We start from the raw sequence: 26,160 nt of genomic DNA, 5'->3' as shown, positions 1-26,160 counted from the left end.
CAATTTTTAAAAATTCAAACCAGGGTCATGTCTGCTGTCAAGAGGTAGATCAGGCTAAAATTTGACTTTCAGAAAATTATGACTATATAATAATAAGACTAGTTTCCTGACACAGCTTAAAATCTAGCTGAGGGAAATTCCAAAGATGACTTCTTCAAAGGCTTAAATCAGCACACATGCACTCTCCCAATGTGACTACTTTGTTATTAAAAGGATAACTCACTTTCAGATACCGAGCTTCTACCAAATATATTAAAATTATCATGACTGTTGGAAAACATAAAATTCTACCTAATCTATTCACTTCCTAAATAAACTTTTGATCCTTATATTGTTCACGTAATCCTTATAGCTCAAGACAACTACTTTTAAGATTGGCATTACTTACAAAAACACTTCAAAAATCCTGGCCACAATCAAAATCATATCCAAAGGCTGGAATATGAAATTGTTTTCATTTCTCTTTAAGGTTTCAAGTTAAATCAAGCTTCAATAAACATCTGGCAGTTTTATAAGAATTACTTTACAACTCTATTCAGGGGTCAGATTTTACATGGCGTAGACCATGCTGCCATTTCTTAAAGAAGTGGTTTCAGTAAACTGTGGTTTAGTATGCAGAGGAGCTTTTGTTGCATTTAATTATAAGTCATAGTGTGGATACAGAAGTTGTAAACACACACACACACACACAACACACACAACACACACAACACACAGACACATATACCCTTAAGCAGGAAAAACATTAGAAGGATCAACTGTACCTAAAGAGACTGGTTTTGAATTCACCCATGTTATCAAGAAAACTTAACTAGTGATGCAATGGAAAGTGGACTGTAATGGGCAATCTTGGTGGTAGTCCTAGTTCTGCCATTAACTGGTGGAATAACCTTAGCAAAATTATTTGACCCTCTGTAGGCCTCCATTTTCTCACTGGACTCCAAGGTTTCTAAGTCTTACAACTCTCACCAGTCTGATTCTATTGTTAAGCAGCTTAGAGCTGTGGGAGGCCTAGCAATTACACACTAGGCAGCTCTCATATTTTTGTGTACTTAGGCATCCTGTACCATATAAAGTAATGAGAACTCAGGATTAGCCACAACGAAGAAGAAAAAAGAAAAGTGCACATAGCTCCTGCTGGTATTGGTTTACTCCTGTTGGACCTAATAAAGAGAAAGCACCTTTGCCAATTTTCCAGGGGATAGGAGTGGTTCCTATGTCTCACCACACCCACCATAGTTGGTTTTTCCTAAAAGAAATCCAGTGCGGACTCTACAAAAATGCTGTAAAACACCAAGTACTTTTAGTCACTGCATACTAATAGAACAAATCAATTCTAAATTAAAGACATAAAACAGCTTTCTCTTTCTAATACAAAAAGAAATAAACAGCTTTTATTCCAGTCAAGGAGTTGTAGATGAGCACAGTGAGTTGTACATATATTAAGCAACAAACACAGTGTTAACCCAAAGAAAATGAATTATCTGTAGAACTAGAAGGTTCAAAGCACTGAGATTCAACATAACATTATTCAACATGGTCCTTTAATGCTTTTCAATTTACAACTCCAACTTCCAGAGAAAAAGCATTACTAAGGACTTGCTGAGATGCCTCACCTCTTTCATAGCAAGCAATAATCAGACCTGCCTGATGGGATAGTGTCAATAAAACAGAAGTCACCATCACACAAACTGGTTTGTAGAAGTCAAAGATCAAATGAGGCCTATTCTGAAGTTGTTTCAAGTGGCCCCCCAAGATGGCTTTCTGGAAGAGCTCTTCTAAAACAGGACAGTCCTAAGAACCTGTCTCCCAATTTGTACACCAAACACACACACACACACACTCTTATTCTCTCTCTTAAAATGGCTCTTTGTCAAATATGGCCAAAGACCACCCCTAGGTCACACCTGTCTGGTTATGCCTGACAGTATTCCTTTTGGAGGGGTTACAGAGCTGTGGTTCCTAATCTGGTCCCTGTGGATGGACCTCTAAGTGGTATGCAGATGGACTTCGTGGGGTCAGTGAAGTCACTGAATGCTTATGCAAAATTTTGTCTCCATGCACATTTTTCTGGGTAGAGAGCCCTTGGGCAGTCAAAAGTCCTGAGGCCACAAACCAAGGAAAGTTAAGAACCACTGGTTTAGCGCTAAATATAAAACTGGAGAACTATACTGAAGGTACCCATGTGAATGAGATAGGAAATAATGTCTGTTATTTGAGGTGCAAAATAACAAAGCGCGAGTTTTTTTCAAAACAAAAAGAAAATATGATCTGATGGTCAGAAGTCCCTAAGGGTCAGGTAGTCCACTCCCTTCCTCCTCTAGTCTAGATGAGGAAAATGAGCTGAGAGGCTCTTGCCCAAAACCACATATCACAGAGCCAGGTTGGCAAAGTTGAGTACCAAATTTGGCAGGGTTTCTGCCAAGATGGTAGGTTTATACTTTTTTCAAAATGGGTTTGACCAAAATTCCCCATATCCTTCTAAATACCCCACTCCATTAAGAAAGCAGACTTCACAAATTTTAAAATCAAGGTTAAGCATAGGAATTTAACTCATTAAAATGTTCCCAAATCATTAATCAAATTGCAAATCTTTCACAAAAGCCAGCACACAGATTTGTAAGGGGGAACGTTAGTGGCTCATTATCACCTATCCTGTTGCACTGACTCCAATTTGAAAAAGCAGCACAGGTCACAAGCTCATTAAATGAAGCTTCTAAATGTAATGGGAAAAGACAGCTACTGACAGCCCTTTAAAAAAGATACTGAGTCAGGGATGCCTGCGTGGCTCAGCCGGTTAAGTGGCTGTCTTCAGCTCAGGTCATCATCCCAGGGTCCTGGGATCGAGTCCCTGCTCCACGGGGAGCCTGCTTCTCCCTCTGCCTCGCTCTCTCTCATGAATAAATAAATAAAAGATTAAAAAAAAAAAAGATACTGAGTCAGGGTCAAGCTGACTTCAAAGTGAATTTGTATGATTTCTATCTACAAGCTCCTTCACCTACTGAATCCTCCCTCACCCTCTTAAAGTTAACATAAAGAGTGTTGCCTAATGATTTTTTCAACACAGGTAATGGGGTCATTCATAAATTAAACTGAGAACCACCTTTCCAGTAACCCTGTTCACAAACACTACATGTAGTAGAAACAAAGATAATAGGCAGTTACTCTGAGATCAAATTAAAAAATAATTATTGTCATAAAAAGTTACAGGACCATTTGTTCCAATGCCAAACTGTGCCTCAGCATATGAAATTTAAAGTAGTCAAAAACTCAACCTCACCTAAGAAGTGAAACCAAACTGACATTTGAACCCAAGTTCAATGACAGCATGTCCTTCAATATCAAAGGAAGTGCTTTACTTATTAAAGGAGATTTAATGGCATATGATTCTATGGCATACACATTGTCTCCAAAGACGTATATTATGATAAACTTTCTGATTGCTTATGAATTATATTTAGCCCTTTCTATCAGCTCATACGTTAGTCTCCCGGCCAAAGGTGTAACTGGAATAGGCCTTTGGAAGCACCTGTGGCCTGAAAATGCTTTAACCAATTCCCAAGGCTTTCTTCGCTGCAGTTTGAAGGTTCGACCATTCTATTTTGGGTCAAGGAGACTCTCTTCCACCCCAAACGACCTGAAGTGGGCAAGAGCAGTTTGGGAGAATGCACTGCGAGTGTTTTTTCACCAGGCCAGCGCCACCGCCTGCGAGACTCCGAAAAGGATGGAGATCTGGTCACCATCGAGGCGGCGAAAGAATGCGGCTGGGCTGTCTGGGGCTCAGGACAGTGAGTCCGCTCTGGATCCCGCAGCCTGCAGGCAGGCTGTGGCGTCAGGAGCACGCGAAGAATTATAGAGATCTCCGGAGCAAGCAGAGGGAGGAGGCGGGGAGGGAACAAGAACGAGGTTAGGAGTCTGCAGGTGTCTCCGGGGGAAGGGACGAGGTCGTCGGGACTGGCACAGCCAAGTGACTAACAGTGCGGTTTTGGACTCGGTCAAACTGGTCACACTGTCAGGCTGTGTGACCTTGAGCACAGAACTCGACCGTTCTGCGGCTCAGTTTCCTCATCTCTAAAATGGGGGTTGTTGCAACGGAGAACGCACCACGGGCGCTTGGCACGGCGCCTGGCACATAGTAAGCGCTCCCTCCCTACAGCTACTACTGGCTCTCGGGCTCCTCTCACCGCTCGGAGGAACTGGGGAAGAACTGGGGAAGCCCCGAGCAGGGGAGTCCCCAGGAGGCGGATCCGGGGCTGGGGCGGGAGGACCCGGGCCGGGTACTCACCGAGCACGTCTGCCGAGCGGTGCCGGGCCACGAAGCACGCGTCGTCCCCGTAGCACGCGCCCTTCTTGAGAAGGCCCTTACGGAAGTCTTTGCCGAAGCCGCAGCCGGCCGTCACCAGCCCGTAGTCACCGCTGCCGCCGCCACCGGCCCTGGGGTCGGTCTGCGAGAGGCCGCCAAGCACGGCGCGGGCCACCAGCCGCCCGTACGAGAGGACCGAGAACATCGCCGCCGCCGCCCCCCCGAGGAGGCGGGGGGCCCGGGGAGCAGGAGGACGCGGAGGCCCAGAGCCGGCTCTCTCCTCAGCCGCAGCAGCGCCGCCGCCGGGGCGCTCCTCAGGGCGGCGCGCAATCGCCGCCGCCGCCCCTGCCCTACGCGCGGGGCCTCGCACACGCTCCGCTGCGCGCACCGGAGCCACAGCGAGGTCAGAGCCGGCAGCTCCTCCACCTCAGGCCAAGTGGGGTCCCGGCTGCAGCCACCGCTGCCGCCGCCATCTTCCGCTCCACTAGCGTGTTCCGGGCCGCGCCGGCAGCGCCGCCCCCTCCATGGCCACGCCTGTAGCCCCGCCTACGGTTCGCGCTCACGCCCAAGCCACGCCCCCTCGGGCTCGGTGCCTTATGCGGTCTCTGAGGTCGAGTGTGCGCAGAGGGTGTAGACGCAATGTCTCCTGGGAGTTGTAGTCTCTGCTTCACTGCTTAGCATCCAAAACCTAGGAGGATTTCCCCACGAGGGACCTAAATTAAGTTATTGAAAACTACAGATGGGCTGTTTGAAAGTTTCCTCCTTGTTTTAACCATATATTTTATTTTATTTATTTATTTTTAAAGATGTTATTTATTTATTTGACAGAGAGAGGGATAGCAAGAGCAGGAACACAAGCAGGGGGAGTGGGAGAGGGAGAAGCAGGCTTCCCGCGGAGCAGGAAGCCTGATGCGGGCCTCGATCCCAGGACCCTGGGACCATGACCTGAGCTGAAGGCAGCTGCTTAACCGACTAAGCCACCCAGGCGCCCTTAACCATATATTTTAAAGGCTATTGTTTTAAATAACCCACCAACCCTTCAAAGAAAAACCCAAAAGAAACTAGGGTCAGGTCATGTAGTATGTAGTACTCTGTAGTACATACATTAGGAAACTGAAGTACACAACTCTAGTGACATCTCCAGAATTTATATACTGGAAGGGTTTAGAGGCGGCAATCTGGAAAGAAGAGCCATTTTACATAATATTAAGAAAATTCGAGGAAATATTACTATCCCTATTAGACTGATGGGGTGAACAGGGTGATCGTGATGGAGACACAGAAATGGCCACTACACATATACCATAGAAGTGTTTCAGACTTTGCAAATGGTTCTGCCAATTTAGGGATAAACAATCCCAGGCCCCAAATTTCTTTGTCCCAAATCTTAAATTTCTTGAGGGTCCACCTGTCTAAGCAGGTTTTCTGACCTCTGGCTTGGGTGCCCAGACAGGTCATGCAGTGCCAAAGACTTGCAAAGATGAGGCCCCTTGCTCTCTCCTTCCACAGCTGACACCTCTTCTCTTCAGGACAGCCCCTGGCAAGAAAGGCAGTTCCTCTACTTTTTTTGTTAAGCTCTAAGCCCATCCTTAACAAAGACATCACAGTAGCCTTCTCCAGATTTTGATTATTATTATTAACACACTTTCTCTGAAATTGTTTAAGTTAAATACCTAAATTTAACAGGGAGCTTGTAATCTAATGGAAAGATTAGCTCACCAAATATGTGTAATATGTCTGTATGTGTATATAAATGTACAGATTACATACCATGCCTGGTGGGGCTATACATAATCTAGCCCCTGCATACCTCTCCATCTCATTTGGTGCCATGTTCCCTTCACTGACTGGGCTCTAGCCATGGTCACAGATGCTTCAGGGTGTATGCTTTTGCTCTTTCTTCTATTCACTAGAATGTAATTTTGTTATCTCAGGGTCCTGTGTTCTTTGTTGCTGTATCCCCAGAACATATGGGCACACAGTAAATACTTCAGTAAATGAATGAAAGAATTAATGAATAGTTCACTAGATCCTAAACTCCCCAAGGGCAAGAATCATTTGCCATTGTATTACTAGAATCTAATGTACTGCCTGGCACATAGTAAGGGAGATTGTAAATGCATGTTGAATAAAAGAAGGAATAACTGAATAGGAATCATAAATAATATAAAAAATCGTATTTGTTGAATAAAAGAATGATTGAATGAAGAGTAGTTACAAATAAAAGAAAACTGAGATTTGAAGCAAGTGATCCAATTTGGAATAATTTTTAGTTTTATTTATTTATTTTTTAAAGATTTTATTTATTTATTTGAGAGAGAGAGAATGAGATAGAGAGCACGAGAGGGAAGAGGGTCAGAGGGAGAAGCAGACTCCCTGCTGAGCAGGGAGCCCGATGTAGGACTTGATCCCGGGACTCCAGGATCATGACCCGAGCCGAAGGCAGTCGCTCAACTAACTGAGCCACCCAGGCGCCCAATTTTTAGTTTTATTAAGACAGATATTGATAACTCCGACACATTGGTACTTTTCCAGTTCACTTTTTTGTATTTTTTTATTTTTTAATAAAGATTTTATTTATTTGTTTGAGAGAGAGATTGAGAGCACGAGATGGGGGAGGGTCAGAGGGAGAAGCAGACTCCCCACTGAGCAGGGAGCCTGATGCAGGACTCTATCCTGAGACTCCAGGATCATGACCTGAGCCGAAGGCAGTTGCTTAGCCAACTGAGCCACTCAGGCGCCCTCCAGTTCACTTTTGACAGAAGGGTAGTTACTCTGGGGATTCTCATTTCATTCTTTAAATGATTCTTTTTTATACCTTTCTTACTATATCTAAAGTCCTGCCAAACATTCACTCAAAGTGCATTGTTCCATTATCCTAATTACTGCCATCATTAAACTCTTCTGTGTTTCACAGTGTGCCAAGCGCTCTATATGTTTCTATCCTTAAGAGTTCTCATAAAAACTGGACTGAATAAATCACTTTGCATAGTGAGTGGCATTTTGTCAAATACGTAGACTAAGAAAAAGCTCATTTATTGGATGAAAGATATGGCGATTCCAGGATCGCAGTGACACCTTGCTATTTTTTATGACCCAGAAGAATTGGAGCGCGCCCAGAAGAGGGGGCGGAGCCTTGCAGAGCCTCTGCTTGGCATTTATGTTTATGCCAGCCGTGCTAAAGGTTGTTCCTTCAAGCACACACACCACTACCGAATCCCAGCCAGTCTGTCAGGTAATTCTACCCCAAGGACAAACTTTTTAAAAATAGCATGTCAACCCATATTCCTTGCCTCGTCAAACTTCTTCAGACAGCTCCTACCGTTCATTTTCAGGGCATATATTATCTAATTTCCGTGTCACTCACAAGAACCGGTCGGATGAGATGAGCAGGAACCTAAGATGTGACTCTCAAGCTGGTAACCTCTGCTCGGATGGGGCTGCTCTTTTCAGTTAAATGATCCCCGGGCCTTGAGTTTCCTGCAAATGAGTTGTTCACCCAGAGCACCATGGGAACAGAATCCTTTCTTAAAGCTCCTTTGCAGTTTTTGGAAAGGAGAGGAGACAGGGCCTCAGGTTCCCTTGAATCATTTATTCCAGAGACAGATCTGAAAAGTTTCAGCATCGTGGGGAAGTCAGAAGAGGGTACTTTAAAAAAAAAAAAAACAAAAAAACAAACAACCTTCCCCTGCCCTGCCCCAGAAGCACAATTCCCTTTTCACATTTTGATAGATTTAAAAAGCCCTAAGAGTTTTCTTCCTTAGCAGAATTACATTCCTAGCACTTCAAAGATTCCTGGGAGGTCAGTTGTCACTCTCAAAGGCGAACAAGTGGTGAAAATACCATCTGTGCTCCCAGGGCACCTCTGTGGCATTAGGAAAGAGTTTTGCACTGGAGTCACCCCCAGCTCCTAAAAAAAGAAAAAAAAAATCCCTAATATGATTTTCTGCCAAAGTGGTGCACTGATCTCTCCTAATTTCTTTTTGTTAACCTATTCAAAAGGAGCACTAATCAGTTTATGGAAATGTTTCTCAACCTTGGCACTATTGACCTTTGAGGCCAGATAATTTTTTATCATGAAGGGCTGTCCTGTGCATTGGAGGGGGCTTAGCAGCTTCCCTGGCCTCTACCTACTAGATGCCAGTAGCACACCTCACCCCCTAGTTAGGACAACCCCAAAAATGTCTCCAGATATTGCTAAATGGCCCTTGGGGAACAAAATTGCCCCCCGTTTAGAACTACTGGGTAGATGGGACGCCTGGATGGCCCAGTCAGTTAAGCATCAGCCTTCTGCTCAGGTCATGATCCCAGGGTCCTGGGATCGAGTCCCACATTGGGCTCCTTGCTCAGTGGGGAGCCTGCTTCTCCCTCTCCCTCTGCCTGCCACTCCCCCTGCTTGTGCGTGCTCTCTCTCTCTCTCTCTGACCAAAAAAAAAAAAAAAGAACTACTGGGTGATAACAATACAATGGAAGTGAGCAAATACTTGATGGGCACTTGTGATGTCTCAGGCTGTGGGATAAGGATAAAAAACATTGGTGCCTTCATGGCAATCACAGTGGAGCAGGAGGGTTAAAGTTAAGTAAATATATAGAAAAAAGAAGCATCATCGGTTGAAATAAAAAAGGAGCCTAGGGAGGAGGAATGGGACCTGTTGGGGTGGGAGAACACTCAGGGCACTTCATGAAGAGGTGACATTTGTGAGAGGCCTGAATGTACAGAGAGAAGTCTGAGGAGGTCGGACAAGGGGATGGCCAGTCTGAGAGGAAGAAATAGAAACTAAACAAATGCAGAGTGTGACTGGAGAACAGGGAGTCCAGTGCAGCTCCACCTTAGAATGTGAATGAAGAATAATGAAGAACAGGGCTAGGAAAGTAGCCTAGGAAGGCCATAAAAAGGAGTGAAGCAGTGACACATGCCTCAGCATGGATGACCCTTGAAAACATGATGCTCAGTTAAAGAAACCAGTCCCCAAAGACCACATGTTGTATGCTTCTATTTATATGAAATGTCTGGACTAGGCAAACCCGTAGAGACAGAAAGCAAATTAGTGGTTGCCAGAGGCTGGGGTGGGGGAATGGGAAGTGACTGTTAATGGGTGTGGAGTTTCTTTTTGGGATAATGAAAACGTTCTGGAATTAGATAGCGGTGATGGTTGCACAACCTTATAAATATACAAAAAACATTGGACTGACCACTTTAAAGGGCAAATGTTATAGTAAGTGAATTACATCTCAATTTAAAAAAATAGTTTAGGACCTACTGCAGAGGGCCTTATATGCTAAGGTTACACGCATTAAGCTGGAAACACCAAGGGGTTACCAAAGGCTTTTAATATGCCAGTGACAATAATAAAGTAATAAGTAATATTATAATTGTAATAAAATAATAAACAATAGTGATGAGAAGAAGAATGAGAGTGAGAATAGACACCATAGATTGAGTACCTGCCATGTGCTTTACGTGTATCATCTGCTCTGACTACCTAACCATGTGACTACCCAATAGTTCCATCTGTTGTTTCCTTCATAGCATGTAGGACTTACTTATTTTGTTAATTGTTTGGTTCCTCCCTGACTAAAATGTAAGTTCTAGGAGAGCAGGGGATTTTGTCTATTTTATTCACTACTTTATCTCAAGTCTCCAGAACAGTGGCTGGCAAGCACAGGTGCTAAATAAATCTAGTAAGTGGATGTTGTTGAATAAAAGAACTTTAGAGATCCCACAGAACAAGCAACTTATTCCACAGCTGAAGTAAAGGGAGCAAGCAACATGTTCATCCTATATGAAGTTAATAGGTGGAGTTGGGCTGAACTGGAGAGACGTCCGGGAAACTCTTGGTGCCTGCCCTGCAAAGCCCTTTTTTTTTTTTTTAAAGATTTTATTTATTTATTTCAGAGAGAGAGAGAATGAGAGACAGAAAGCACGAGGGGGAAGGGGGTCAGAGGGAGAAGCAGACTCCCCACCGAGCGGGGAGCCCGATGCGGGACTCGATCCCGGGACTCCAGGATCATGACCTGAGCCGAAGGCAGTCGCTTAACCAACTGAGCCACCCAGGCGCCATACAAAGCCCTTTTGAAAGAACTAGCCATAGGCTGTTCTTTTCATTGAACTTACCTTGCTTTGCATTGTGTGTGCTGGTCATGTTTTTGCCACCTAGAATCCATTCTCCCCATTCTCTGATAATAGCATTTTGATTTTCTTTGGAGGTATATCGGACACGCCCTTGGTTCATGCGGATTGGGTGGAACTGGACCAGAGGTGGACACGTGACCCAGGTCTGACCAATCAGAACATTGCATTCTCTTCGTCACTGTGATTGGTCCAGAGTGAAGGCATAAGACCCAAGGTAGGCCAATGAAACTCCACTATGTAATTTGCTGGAAGTATTAGGAAGGAGAAACTCTCACCAGGGTTTGTAAACTGGTGGAATACAACCCTGGAGTTGCTGATGGCCGTTTTGCTACTACTTGGGAAGAATTAGCCTGAAAATAAAGGCAATACAAAGAGAAGCAGAGCCTACAGATAGTAAGAAACAGAGGCCTGGTGACACTGAGTACACCCCTGAAACCAGCTTTACCTGAAAGAAGAACAGTCCCTGCACTCCTAATATTTCCCTATTTTGCTTAAGTCTGTTTGAGTTTGGCTTGCAATACTGTGAATCCTGACAAACACATCATGTGACCCAGGTACCATGGTTACATTTATTGAACCAAGAATAAGTCCCCAAACCAAAGGCAGCTTATTCACATGGAGAAGGAGGAGCTCCCAGTCCTCATTAGAAAAGGTAGTGAAGGCAAACTTGTGAGCTCTTCCTTTTGTACCTCCATGGGATGAGGAGTGCTTTGTCTGAATAGTGGGTTTGGGAGAAGATGCTAAGCATGTTACCCAGTCCCTTTCTCTTTTTTCTTTCTTGCTATGGCCTGACCTTGGGGTACTCATGTTTCCTCCTCTGACTTGGGGAGCCTGTCCCTATGGAGGAAGCTTGCAGTAATCCAGCCTGTAATCATTTGAATCAGTGTAATCCAGAGGGGCAACTGAGTGCACACAGAAGCCGTGATCTCCAAACAGCCTTATCAATAAAGCTGATACTTTAGAGCCCCGGCTGCCTGATTCATACATCTACTTCTCAGTGGGTTTGGAATTTGGAAAGGTTGAGAAGGGTGTAATGAATGATCACCCCATACATTTATCCCCAACATGTTCATATTCTCTTCAGAAAGCTTTGAGAGGCAGGCATGAAGACTGACATTTGGGGGCTAAAATAGCATATGGAGATCAAGTTTCTGGTGCAGCCAGGTCTCTAGGCTCAAAGGTAATTGTGGGTCAAGTGGGTTTTGACCTGGGCATTTTGTGACAGCTACAGTTGTTTGGCAGGATTTTAACTGGCAGGGGCCTGAGTACAAGGGCCTCTTGTGCAGGCCTTGACCTAACCCGTGTGAGCACAGCTTTGACCTCAGCAGGTGGTGGGGACAGGGATTAGGTCATTGGGGAAATAAATCTTTTTTGTCCCAGGAAAGGCTTACCTTAAAGAAGGCAGAACGTTAGCCTCCACACATTTAGGCTCTGGTGGACTGGTTTTTACTTCTTGTAGTATGTCTTTCAGCAAAACTTTAGGCTAGACTTTATTTTTATTTTTTAAGGTTTTATTTATTTATTTGTCAGAAAGAGAGAGAGAGAGACAGAGCACAAGCAGGGTGAGGGGCAGAGAGAGAAGCAGGCTCCCCGCTGAGCAGGGAGGACGTGGGGCTCCATCCCAGGAACCTTGGACCACGACCTGAGCCTAAGGCAGACACTTAACAACTGAGCCACCCAGGTGTCCCTAGGCTAGACTTTAAAACAGCTAAATTATACAGGGTCCGCAGAGCTCTTCTTTGTGAAATTGTAGCCTCCTTGTAGCCTGAACACAGGGCGTAGGTGGATGCCACAAAGTTAACCTCAAATCCATTCTTCTGTAGGTTATTCTGAGCTTCCTTTGGAGCCATGAGCCAGACCCGTGGAGGGGCTGATTTCTTAACATTTGGTTTGTCACAGGCTGGTAAGGCTCGTTTCACCACTGCGATCTCAGGATGGCTTTGATTTGTTAATTGCATAAACCTTGATCATGGCTTTGGATTTCGGGAGCTCAGACTCTGACTTTACCCACAGAACGGAGGTATATTTTATTAATGAAAACAAAGAAAAAGAATAGAACCCCTTATTATACGGGAGGTAATGTTTCTTTATGGGTTGAGGTAGAGAAAGCTAACAAAAACCTAGCAGCTAAGAAGGCAGTTAATGAAGTGTATGCCCAGAAGACTTTGTCTCTGGGAAATAGGTTTGCTGAGGAAATCAGGGAGGAATGAGGTTGTTTTGTTTTAAATACACTTCTGTCATGCTACAGAACAGAACCAGTGGAAGAATGAAAGACAAATAAGGGATTGGCTTACTAAACTGGTTGGGGGAAGGAAGGGACTTTTTTTTAAAGCTAGAACCGTGATCTTAGTAGACCGACCAGACAGATATGAAAGGGAAATAAATGAGTTTTTGAAGGCTCAGCTAGGCAGATATTAAGAGGGAGAAGAGACTCATGCATCTATAGAAACTTGAGAGGAAGCCAAGGTAGTATTACAGATTAATGGGAAAAATATTATTATTTATTATTTTCTAAAGATTTATTCATTCATTTTAGAGAGAAAAAAAGTGCAAGCAGGAGAGGAACAGAGAGAGGGAGAGAGTCCCAAGAAGACTCCAAGCTGAGCATGGAACCTGACACAGGGCTCCATCCAACGACCCCACGACCACGACCTGAGCTGAAACCAAGAGTTGGATGCTCAACTGACTGAGACATCCAGGTGCCCCTATTATTATTATTTTTAAAGATTTTGTTTTCAAGTAATCTCTACACCCAACATGGGTCTCAAACCCACAACCCCAAGAACAAGAGTTGCACACTCCCCGGACCTAGCCAGCCAGGCACCCCGGGGGAAAAATTATTTTTAAATGGTGTGAGGACATTGGTTATCCCTCTGGAAAAAAAAAAAAAACTAAACTGGGCCCCTAACTCACACAATATACAAGAGTAAATTCCAGGGGTCAAAGAAAATCTTTAAAGCTTTTAGAAGGAAATATAGAATATTGGGATAAGAAGTGATGGCTTCAATAATAATAAAAATGTACACATTGTTAAGAAAAATTTTGATCAGTTAAAAGTTCCCCAAAATTAATCAAAGGCCTATACGTGAGAGCTAAAACTATAAAACTCTTAGAAGAAAATATAGAGGGGAAGCTTCATGACATTGGATTTGGCAATGATTTTTGGCTATGACTCCAAAAGCACAGGCAACAGAAGAAAAAATAGATAAATCAGACTAAATCAAAATTTAAAACTTCTGTTCATCAAAGATTGTAATCAATGGAGTGAAAAGGCAATCATGAAATGAGAGAGAATATATGCAAGTGATATATCTGATAAGGAGTTAATATCCAGAATATATAAAAAACTCTCACACCTCAACGACAAGAGGAAAAAAAAGAGGAAAACAAATGGGCAAAGGAGAAGATACACAAATGGCCAATAAGCACAGGCAAAGATGCTCAACATCACTAATCATTAGAGAGATGAAAATCAAAACCACAGCGATGGCACCTCACACACATTAGGATGGTTGCTGTAATAATTATTATTTTTGTAATAATTCAGAAAATAATAAATGTTACCAAGGATCCGGAGAATTTGGAACCCTTGTGCACTGTTGATGGGAATGTAAACTGGTGTGACTGCTGTGGAAATCAGTAGGACGGTTCCTCAAAAATTAAACATAGAATTACCATTTGATCCAGCAATTGCACTTCTGGGCATATACCCAAAAGAACTGAAAGCTGGAACTTGAACAGTTATTTGTACATCCATGTTCATAGCTGTATTATTCCACGATAGCCAAAAGGAGGAAGCAACCCAAGTGTTCAGCAGCAGATGAATAGATACACAAAATGTGGTCTATCCATACAATGAAATATTAGTCAGTCTTAGAAAGGAAGGAAATTCAAGAGACGCCTGGGTGGCTCAGTCAGTTAAGCGGCTGCCTTCGGCTCAGGTCATGATCCCAGGGTCCTGGGATTGAGTCCCACGTTGGGCTCCTTGCTTGGCGGGGAGCCTGCTTCTCCCTCTGCCTGCCTCTCCCCCTGCTTGTGTTCTATCTCTCTCTCTCTGACAAATAAATAAATAAATAAATAAATCTTAAAAAAAAAAAAAAAGAAAGGAAGGAAATTCTGATACCTGCTTGACCATGGAAGAATTTTGAAGACATTATGCTAAGTGAAATAAGCCAGATACAAAAAGATAAATACTATAGGATTCCACTTATATGAAGTATGTAGAGTAGTCACATTATTAGAGACAAAAAGTAGAATGGTGGTTGCTGTGTACTGAAGGGTAGAGGGAATGGAGAGTTATTTTTTCATGTATATGGAGTTTCAGTTTTGCAAGATGAAAAGAGTTCTAGAGATGGACAGTGGTGATGGCTGCAGAACAATGTGAATATGCTTAATGCCACTGAACTTATACTTAAAAAGCTCATCTTAAATTTTATGTTATGCATATTTTATGTCAGATAACATTTTTAAAAGCTTCTGCACAACAAAAGGCATCATTAAAATATTTTTTTAAAAAGGGGCGCCTGGGTGGCTCAGTTGGTTCAGCGACTGCCTTCGGCTCAGGTCATGATCCTGGAGTCCCGGGATCGAGTCCCACATCGGGCTCCCTGCTCAGCGGGGAGTCTGCTTCTCCCTCTGACCCTCTTCCCTCTCGTGCTCTCTATCTCTCATTCTCTCTCTCTCTCAAATAAATAAATAAAATCTTAAAAAAAAATATTTTTTTAAAAAGATAAGCCATAGACCGAGAGAAGATATTTGTAATGCATAAAGTAAAAAAGGATTAGTATCCAGAGTACATAAAGAACTTCTTCACATTAATAAAGAAAACGAACTCAGTAGAAAAGTAGAAAATTATTAAAAATGACCAACAGGCTGTTAAATTAATTAAACATAGAGGCTATTTGAGTGTGGTGGCTTAGGGCCCTAACAGCCTACATAAGCAAACCCAAAGCTAAGCCTGTAAATGTCTCAAGGTTAAGAAATTCAAACCTTAGGGGGCATCTGGCTGGCTCAGTCAGTGAGAGGAGCATGAGACTCTTATTCTCGGGGTTATAAGTTCGAGTCCCCCATTGGATGGCGAGATGACTTAAAAATAAAACCTTAAAACAAAAAAAAGAAATTCAAACCTTAGGACAACCTGTCACAAACAGCCAACCGGGCTCTCTCACATAAGGCAATCACTTAAGGTACAGCCAATCAAGTGATTTCCTTGCTTTGTTTCCTGGTCTTCTCTGGAAGTCTTGCTCTTAACTCCTGCTGGTAGTCCTAACCACTTCTGGTTTGGCACTACTTTAGATGGATTTGTGCTCAAGGAAATTCCTAAAATTTTAATATGCCTCAGTTTATCTTTTAACAAGGGCATTTCTGAAGAGAAAACCCAGTTGTCCAATAGACATGTGAAGAGATAGGCGATCTCACTAATGATCAGGTAAATGACTACAGTGGGGAGGCTCCATTAGGGTGGGCAGAGAAGGCCACTCTAAATGGTATCATTTGATCTGAAACCTCAATGAAAAGTTGAGAAAAAACAACCATCCATTCATAATTCTGGAAGAAGGGCATTCCAGGCCCAGGGAACAGCCAGTGCAAATGTCCTGGGGTGGGAATAGGTTTAGCCATGTCTTAGCTTGGGCTGTCATAACAAAATACCATAAACTGGGTGGCTTAAACAACAGACATTTATTTTCTCACAGTTCTGGATGTCTGAGATCAGGGTGCCAGTGTGGTTGGGTTCTTCTGAGGCCTCTCTTTCTGGCTTGCCTATGACCTCATCCATAATCCCCATCCTTATGACCTCATTTAACTTTAATTATCTCCTAAAAGCCCTGTCTCCAATTACAGTCACATTGGGGATTAGGGCTTTAACATATGAATTTTGAGGGATATCAACATTCAGTTCATAACACCTTGGGGAGGAGATTGTTTTTAAAAAGTGGATTTGAGGAGGCCAGAATTTTGGGACTAAAATGTGGAAGTGAGATCCTAGAGAGCACCTGAGACCAGGTAAAATAGAATGAATCCTCCCATAGTCTATTGTTTGGAAATATAAAGAATTGTACATTATTCATGCCAAGGGGAATGGGGGGGCGGGGAGAAATGATATGGGCTTAAAAAAAAATTCCTTGCCAAAGGCACAAAAACTCTGTCCCCGCCACAGGGGGTTTCTCTCCTCTGAGTCTGACAACAGAGTGGAATGCAATTCCTAAATTCTTTCTTTGCTACCCTCCGTGATAACACGGGGCTCTAAGGTAATGGGTTTTACTAATTACTGGGGAACAACAAAAGTATAACAAACAACGTCAAAAGTTACAACATGACTCATTCGAACAGAGGATAAACACAAGTGAAAAATTTATTCCACTCGTTAAAGAGGAAACAGCTGGGTCAGAAACATTTTGAGAAGTAGGAAACTTAAATACAAAACGGATTAATCTCCACAGGGTAATAAAAACTATACATTTCAGGGTTCTGTGTGTGTCTCTGTGTGTGTGTGTGCTGGATAGAAATGATTTGAAACTCTCCCAGACAAAAAAATCTGAGATTTTAACCAATAGGAAATAGCTAGGCAGACAAAGATACATTCCTTGGCTGACATATAAACCAGGGGGCCAAATCTGGCCCTGCTGCTTACATTTATAATAAAGTTTTTAAAAAAATTTTATTTACTTTTGAGAGAGAGAGAGAGAGAATGACAGAGAGAATGAGGGGGGGAGGGGCAGAGAGAGAAGCAGACTCCCCGCTGAGCAGGGAGACAGATGTGGGACTCGATCCCGGGACTCCAGGATCATGACCTGAGCCAAAGGCAGTCGCTTAACCAACTGAGCCACCCAGGCACCCCTGTAATAAAGTTTTATTGGAACACAGTCACAACCATTTGTTTACATGTTATCTAAGGCTGCCTTTGCTTCACAACAAGAGAGTGCTAAGACAACAGAGTTGAATAGTTGAGCATAAGAGCCTGAAAGCCTGAAATATTTTACTATATGGACTTTTACAGGAAAAGCTTCCAGACCCCTGCTAGAGAATTCATCCTTTTTTTTTTTTAAGATTTTATTTATTTATTTGACAGAGATAGAGAGAGAGAGCACAAGCAGGGAGAGTGGCAGGCAGAGGGAGAAGCAGGCTCTCGCTGAGCAAGGAGCACAATGTGGGGCTCTATCCCAGGACCATGGGATCATGACCTGAGTTGAAGGCAGCCGCTTAACCAACTGAGCCACCCAGGCGCCCTGAGAAGTCATCCTTTTTTTTTTTTTTAAAGATTTTATTTATTTATTTGACAGAGACACAGCGAGAGAGGGAACACAAGCAGGGGGAGTGGGAGAAGGAGAAGCATGCTTCCCGCAGAGCGGGGAGCCCAATGCGGGGCTCGATCCTACGACCCTGAGATTATGATCTGCCCTGAAGGCAGACGGTTAACGACTGAGCCACCCAGGTGCCCCTAGAGAATTCATCCTTGGGTGGGCTTGTTCAACAATGTCCTAGATAACATTGAAAGAACTATGCTGCCCTCTCTTGGTCTTATTTCCAAATTCTGGATACTTTTTCTTCAAAAGGAGATGTATGGCTTAAGAATAGGGGGGCATGGTCCCAGGGTCCTGGGATCGAGCCCCGCGTCAGGCTCCCTGCTCGGCAGGAAGCCTGCTTCTCCCTCTTCCGCTCCCCCTGCTGTGTTCCCTCTCTCGCTGTCTCTCTGTCAAATAAATAAATAAAAACTTAAAAAAAAAAAAAGAATGGGGGCACATTTGAGAGTTGTTATCACTGGCTTGTAATTCCTAAATCCTCCCATCCACCCACTCCAACACCCCAACACCCCTTTCTACGTTGGTGACTATCTCAATGCCCCTTAGCCTCCCAACCCTTTCCTTGAAGGGTGGGACTTATGAAAATCAAGTACAAGTAAGCCTGAAGAATTATTGGTGATAAGTAATGTCCTTTACAGCATCATTTTCGCTCAAGAGGGCATTCTGTTTCTTAATAGGACTCCAGTTAGGGCTTGTGCCTCATACTTGCACAGTCACGTGGAAGGTTTTTTGGGGGAGGAATGTAGGGGAAGAAGGGTCCTCTCAGCTTCTTTGAATTAAATTCCAGAGCTGTTGCAAACTGTTAAGTTCAGAGAAGGCAGTGGCGGTGTGTACTTGACCACTGTTGTTTCCATGGTTCTTGGCACACAGTAGGTACTCAGTAAATACTTACTGAGTAAATGACTAAACCAATGGAAGAATAAAGACAGAGGGTATGAGGGCGCCTGGGTAGCTCAGTTGTTGGGTATCTGCCTTAGGCTCCGTTCATGATCCCAGCGTCCTGGGATAAAGCCCCACATCGGGCTCTCTGCTCGGTGGGAAGCCTGCTTCTCCCTCTCCCACTCCCCCTGCTTGTGTTCCCTCTCTCACTGTATCTCTCTCTGTCAAATAGATAAATAAAATCTTTAACAAGAACAACAAAAAAGACAGAGGATATGTTTTCCCCTCAGGGTCAACTCTGGCTGAGGAACAAAGTTTTGGTGACAAAGGTTGCCACCTGCAGGATAAATATGAAACTGCAAGGTTCAAAGCTGCTAAAGCCTTGAGAATACAGTCAACTTCAGGATAAGATGATCAGAGAATCAACTGTTCTCTTTTAGCTTTTGGCAGAATTAATCAATATCATTTTGTCCTTTCCTTTTTTTTTTTTAAGTATGTTCTACGCCGAACGTGGGGCTTGGACTCATGACCCAGAGATCAGGAGTCACATGTGATGTAGGAAAGAACGTTACGGTTCAAAGCTGACGGCCAAGAAAGAATTCTTGAGACGTTTTTTGGTGCAAAAATGTGGTTTTCTTAAAGCACGGGGACAGGACCTGTGAGCAGAAAGAGCTGCACTGGGGTCATGAGGAGTGGCCCATTATATACTTTCAAGTTGGGAGGGGGTTAGGGATAGCATAAGTCTCTAAGGAATTTTGGAAGCAAGGTTTCCAGGACCTTGAGGGCGCTAGCTGTTGTTGCGAAAAGATCATTTATTACTGTCTAATAAAACCTTAGTCATGAGACCCTTCAGATGTATATTGGTGGCCATATGCTTGGGGGATGATTGCCAACACATATCTTGGGGGTTTAGAGATAAAGGAAATTTCTAAAGGAATTTTTATATGTTAAAGTAGACTTACAGGATCCTGGGGTGTGGGGTCAGGCTAGGATTGTCTTTTGCCCTTAGCTGAGTGTCAATATCAAGGCAGCTGAGTCCCTAGAGGAATGTCACTCTGTTTCAAGGACTTGTCAGTGGGCTCTAGGTAGTAAGGCAATTTAGTAATTTTTCTTCTGCCTTTGTTTCCCACATCATCATGCTTTACTGAGTCTGCTATGCACTTCATTTCGTCCTTTCCAATTAATGAATGTTGTACCCTTTCCTTTTTTTCTTTTTCTTTTTGTATTGAACCATCATGTTTTATTTTCTCATTAACCTGAAAGAATTAAATCAATATAACTGGACATTTCATGACAGTAGAGTCATAAACACAAACCTATATCTGGGGCTAACAATGTCTGACTGTTCATGAATGTAAAGGGATCCAGGATCTATATACTGTTTTTCAAAATCCTTGCAATAAATTTGCACCTGCACACACATGTACACACCTTCTCATATAGAATGTCAAGATCTTGGACAAGTTTGTACCCTTTCTTTAATAATATTTTAAAACTTCAGAGTGCTTAATAAGTGTCCAGTACCACACCACACACATACAATTTTGCGACCAGTCCCACTATTATCCCCATTTGATAAATGAGGAATGTGAGCGGGGCGCCTGGGTGGCTCAGTTGGTTAAGGGACTGCCTTCGGCTCAGGTCATGATCCTGGAGTCCCGGAATCGAGTCCCGCATCAGGCTCCCTGCTCAGCAGGGAGTCTGCTTCTCCCTCTGACCCTCCCCCCCTCATGTGCTCGCTCGCTCTCTCTCATTCTCTCTCTCAAATAAATAAATAAATAAAATCTTTAAAAAAAATGAGGAATGTGAGCACAGAAAGCCTGCCCAAGATTACACAACTCTCAAGTAGTAGAACCAGGGATCTGGACCCAAACACCGTGGGTGTACTTTTCATCATTCACTTTGCCACCTCTGTACTCATGATATGGAAAATGTTTACATGAAACATAGAGAAACATGGTGGAGATGACCCGTGCACTTAATCTCTGTGCTCCCCTGAAACACACTAACATGATGGAAGAGGGAGCAAAAAGGTCTAAACCCATACAGAATGAGAGAGATGATGACTGCTCCTGAGAGATGTCAAATCCTTTGCGGAGGCCAGAAAGCGGATGGAGGATTTGGCTGAGTGGAGAAGCCCTAGGTCTTGCAGAAGGAATTGCCAAGGAGGAGTAAGCCAGTTGCAACCGCGGAGCCCCGGAAGGGCTCCGGGATCGAAGGTCCCAGGTACGTGGGGGGAGAGTTGGGAATCAAAGCAGACCATTAGTTGTACCAGTAACATATCCTTGGAGTCCAATAACATAACCTCAGATTCCCCCCAAGACAAGTGACGCCTTGTCTTGATCCTTGCAGAAGATTGGGTGTTTATTCTTTGGAGAACATCAAACAGAACAGCTCTAAGTTCAGAGATAGCATTGAGAGAAAAGAGTGGAGTCAACGTGATAAAAACAGAGGGATTAAATGAAAGCACACAGCTAAAAAGAAATCTCCTGTTTTTTAAATACCCATGTGTTTGGTGATAGTATTGGCATTGTTATTCTGAGACTTAGCCCTGTGCTAAGTGTGTATTTTGGGATAAATCAAGTAATAAATTATGTTGGAGTTGTGGTGTGGGAGAAAATAAATGCATGTGCAAGACCAATATGTTTAAATAAAACCCCTCCAGTCTTGGGGCATCTCGGTGGCTCAACCAGTTAAGCCTCTGCCTTGGGCTTGGGTCATGATCTCAGGGTCCGGGGATTGAGCCCTGCATTGGGCTCCCTGCTCGGCAGGGAGTCTGCTTCTCCCTCTCCCTCCGACCCTCCTCCCTGCTTGCGCTTTCTCTGTCTGTCTCAATTAAATAAAATATTTTTTAAAAAACCCTCTAGTCTTGATTTTATTTATTTTTATTTTTGTGGTTTTTTAAAAGATTTTATTTTTAAGTAATCTCTACACTGAACATGGGGCTTGAACTCACATCCCTGAGATCAAGAGTCGCAGGCGCCACTGATTGAGCCAGTCAGGTGCCCCATTGTCTTGATTTTATTTATTTATTTATTTATTAAAATTTTTTAAAAGATTTTATTTATTTATTTGAGAGAGAGAATGAGAGATAGAGAGCATGAGAGGGAAGAGGGTCAGAGGGAGAAGCAGACTCCCCACTGAGCGGAGAGCCCGATGCGGGACTCGATCCCGGGACTCCAGGATCATGACCTGAGCCAAAGGCAGTCGCTTAACCAACTGAGCCACCCAGGCGCCCTGTCTTGATTTTAATTGGAACCGTCAGTATGACAGATTTTATCAGAAAATTTAAGTACCCAGTTAATAAGAGATGGAACTAGATTAACCCAGACTGGTCTTGCTCTGAAATTTGTGAGAGTCTGCCTCCTTGGTGGGTCAGGGCCGGGGGGCCTCCTGGAGGAGGTGAAATCTGAAGGATAAGTAGGAGCAATAAATGGACATCTCTTCTGATCTCTGGAAGATCTGCTTATCATGACCCAGTAATGCTGGGCTGATCTGGAAAGATTTTGTTTCTGAAATGTCAAAATGGAGAGCCAGCCTGCAAATCATGGTGACCAGTGACCAACAGAAGTTACCTGGGCAGCAAAATGGTCTCCCTCTGTGCCATCTAGTAAAAAAAAACTTTAAGAATGACATATATTTTCGAAAATTCCTGAAAGCAAACACTTCTTATGGCACAATCATAGAAGCCTACAGTATTTGTTTGAGTCTAATTTTCTTTAGACTTGAAAATGTTCACAACTTTTAAAATTTGCTTTCAAGTCTAGTTTAAGCAGTAAACGTTGGGCAAAGCTGGGAGGAAAGAAGGATTTTTGTCCTATTTTCCAATTGTTCTCCCTAATGGAATATAAGAATGATGATTAAGAGGGGAAACATAGGGATGACTGGGTGGCTCAGTTAGTTAAGCATCTGCCTTCGGCTCAGGTCATGATCCTGGGGTCCTGGGACCAAGCCCCGCGTTGGGCTCCCCGATGAGTGGGGAGTCTGCTTCTCCCTTTCCCCCTCCCCCAGTCCTGTCTCTCAAATAAATAAATGAAATCTTTTTTAAAAAGATGAGGAACATATGTCTTAAAATTTTATTTTGTTTTTGTGTTCACTTAATTTAAAAATCAATTTTATTTTATTTTTTAAGTAAGCTCTATGCCCAACATGGGGCTTGAACTCAACCCTGAGATCAGGAGTCACATGCTCCATGGACTGAGCCAACCAGGCACCTCAAGAAAAGTCAATCTGATTTTAACTGAAAAGTAATACAGGCACAATAGATTGAAGAGTGACTTGCCTTCCTTCCTTCTCCCCAGAAACCGTTACAATTACCAGCTTCTTACGTCTTGAAGAGAACATTTTAAAAGGAAACTTTTAGGCCTGTTTCATGATTCATGTTGGAGGGGATAGAAGTTAAAATATGACTGATATTTTATTATCTCATAGAGTAAGAAGCTGCCTTTGAGGAAGAATTTGTAGCTAGATTCAGGTCGGAAGGACATTCATTCATTCTTTTAAGGAATTCACAAACAATCTTGATAAAAAAGAGATATCAGTTGGCGTGTTTGTCCAAACAGACCTAGACAAAATAAATCTTTTCTCATCAGGCCATTCCCCCAGCCCCCAATAAATTGACAATAATATAGAGATGGGGATTCTGGAGTTTGGAATTTGTGTTGATTCCATCCAGATTTTTTTTTTTTTAAAGAGTGAGAGAGCACACCAGTGGAGGGAAGAGGCAGAGGGAGAGGGAGAAGCAGGCTCCCTATAGGGAGCCCTACGTGGGGCTCGATCCCGGGGATCTGGGATTATGACCTGAGCCGAAGGCGGATGCCCGACTGAGCCACCCAGGCGCCCCTCCATCCAGATTTTTCATAACCATGGCCACGATAACTCTGAAGTTTCCAGGACATTCCAATTTTTTTACTGTCTTCATAACGACATGCAGACTTGTCAGATCATGGGTCCTGATTTTGGGTAAGGAAAACATGCTTCAACAGTGTGAGGTTGAGGCTTTTGACATAGGCTTACCCAATCTTGTGTTTACTCTTCTTTCGTCTCCACATTCTTTCCAACGAATTTAGGTTAATAAAAAGGTACATGCTTTGAAACCAGCCACAATAGAAATGACTGACCCCATGACAGGGCAAAATGAAGCAGGTTCAGGCCTCAAGAAGAATTCACTAACAGGCTTCCAGTAAGGGGTGAATAAAAGCAGAACTACCTGCAGGTCCTGAGGACAATGACGAAAACATGTTTACCACAGAGAAATAGAAATAGAGGTGGGGGAGGGGGGAGCAGTGCCCCTCAGTGGCACGGAGAGGCCAACTCACTTCCATTTTTTTGAGGCTCTTTGTCTACAGAAAAATGAAGAATTTATTTCTTTATTGGATATTTAACAAATGCTTTTGGCACCCCAAGATTAAAATGCAGTGTAAGATGACCAAATTTATTAAAAGCCCACTAATAAAGCCACAATGAGATACCACCACACACTTATTAGAATAGCTAAAAATGAAAATGAAAACAAAACTGACCATACCAAGTTTTTATGAGCATGTGAAGCAACTAGAAATCTCTTATCTTGTTGGTGGGAATGCAAAATGTACAGTCACTTTGGAAAAAAGTTGGGCAATTTCTTGTAAAATTAAACAGACATCCACCGTAAAACACAGAAATCTTACTCCCAGGTATATACTCCCAAGAGAAATGAAAATGTATGTTCATATAAAATCTGTATATGAATGTTTATAGTGACTTTATTTATAATTGCCCCAAACTGGGAAGACCCAAATACCTTCAACTGGTGAGTGAAAAAATAGTGGTATATCCATCATGGAATACCTGTCAGCAATAAAAAGGAGTGGACTGAAATAAACTTGCATATATGGCCAAATGATTTTTAACAAGGATGCCAAGACTACGCAATGATATTATAATAGTGTTATATGGTGACAAATGGTAACTACACTTGTGGGGAGCGTAGCATCATATATAAACTTAACGAAACACTATGTTGTACACCAGAAACTAATGTAACATTAGGTGTCAACTACACAAATTTTTTTAAAAAAAGAAATGTGCTTGGGTGGCTCAGTTGGTTAAGTGACGGCCTTCAGCTCAGGTCATGATCCTGGAGTCCCGGGGTGGAGTCCCGCATTGGGCTCCCTGCTTAGTGGAGAGTCTGCTTCTCTCTCTGACCCTCCCCCCTCTCACGTGCTCTCTCTCTCTCTCTCTCTCTCTCATTCTCTCTTTCTCAAATAAATAAATAAAATCTTAAAAAAAATAAAAAAGGAAATGTGACATATATGTATATATGTATACACACACACACACACACACACACACATATATATACACACAATGAAATATTATGCAGCCTTTAAAAAAAAAGGCCTTTGGTTTTTCAGACTCCTCATATCAGGCAGCTTCCAAATGCTATAACCTGGATGAACCTCAAAAATAACCACTGTGGTTCCAATTATATGAAGTATCTAAAGTAGTCAGATTCACAAAAACAGAAAATAGAGAGTTGGTCCTGAAGGGCTGGGGGGAGGGTCAGGGGAATTAGCATTTAGTGGGTGGAGTTTCAGTGTTGTAAGACGAAAAAGTTCTAGAGATCTATTGCACAACAATGTGAAAACCCTCAACACTACTGAACTGTATACTTAAAAATTATGATGGTAAGTTTAATGTCATGTGTTTTTACACATTATTGTTATTATTATTAATAATAAAAGGAATGGATTATTGACACAACATAAAAAATTCTCAAAGGCATTAGGCTAAGTGAAAAGCCAGGCTCAAAGGGCTGCATGCTGAATGATTCCATTGATGTGACATTCTGGAGAAGCGAGAATCTTAGGGATGGAATATAGATTACTGTCCTAAAGAGCTGGGCCAGTGGGAAGGGTTTGGGGGTGGTAAAATTGTTCTATATCTTGATTGTAATTGTGGTTACATGGCTGTATGTGTTTGTTAAAATTCATAAAACTACACCAAAAAAACCCCTGTACATCGATGCATGAGAAAAACTTGTACAGCAAAAACTACACAAAGAAACTTATACTGTATATAAATTATCCCTCATGAAACTGACTAAAAAGAAATATGGAGTAAATATGGCAAAATGTCAAATCTGGTCACAATACAGTGTACAGTGGTATTTTCTGTAACTTTCATCATGATTGCGTTTCCGCATGCAAATAATAAAGCCAAAAATGATTCTTAAAAACCCAACTAGTTTATTCGAACTGCAGTACGGTCCATTAATAGGATGCAGTTTTGAAGTTGTTTGGTGGACAAGGAATTCTTATTTCATTCCTGTGAGTGTATGTCTGTGACCATATTTATTACTTCATTTTCAGAAAAGGTCAAACTTGTAAATTTGGGAACTTCCAAGAATGTGAATTCTGCTCAAATAGTCCTCCTGTCCCCATAGTGTTTCAGAACAAGAATAATGCCTGGTGGTTGACTGGGCATGTGAAGAATGGGAGGCAGAGAGAAACTGAGGATTATTTTCTTTTTTTTAAGATTTTATTTATTTATTCATGAGAGAC

At 42.7% G+C, this 26,160-nt stretch overlaps 1 protein-coding gene across 2 annotated transcripts in view; it reads right to left on the bottom strand.

Moving 5' to 3' along the window:
• PPTC7 (protein phosphatase targeting COQ7) overlaps window positions 1-4,777 on the bottom strand; it is a 41,803-nt gene extending 37,026 nt beyond the window's left edge. For both annotated transcript variants that reach the window (XR_003611302.2, XM_028116422.2), the window contains exon 1: window positions 4,286-4,777. Coding sequence is in view for 1 of the 2 variants with exons in the window: in XM_028116422.2 (XP_027972223.1) it covers window positions 4,286-4,508 (223 nt within the window). In the remaining variant the exon portion in view is untranslated. The remainder of the gene's footprint in view (window positions 1-4,285) is intronic.
• Between the last annotated feature and the right edge of the window lie 21,383 nt (window positions 4,778-26,160).

This window comes from Eumetopias jubatus, unplaced genomic scaffold (genome assembly GCF_037043125.1).
Source record: "Eumetopias jubatus isolate StellerSeaLion01/CBP00866 unplaced genomic scaffold, mEumJub1_p1.0 scaffold_16, whole genome shotgun sequence".
Taxonomy (NCBI): Eukaryota; Metazoa; Chordata; class Mammalia; order Carnivora; family Otariidae; genus Eumetopias; species Eumetopias jubatus.
Note: the sequence above shows the minus strand (reverse complement) of the source record. Positions and strands in the feature narration are given on the sequence as shown.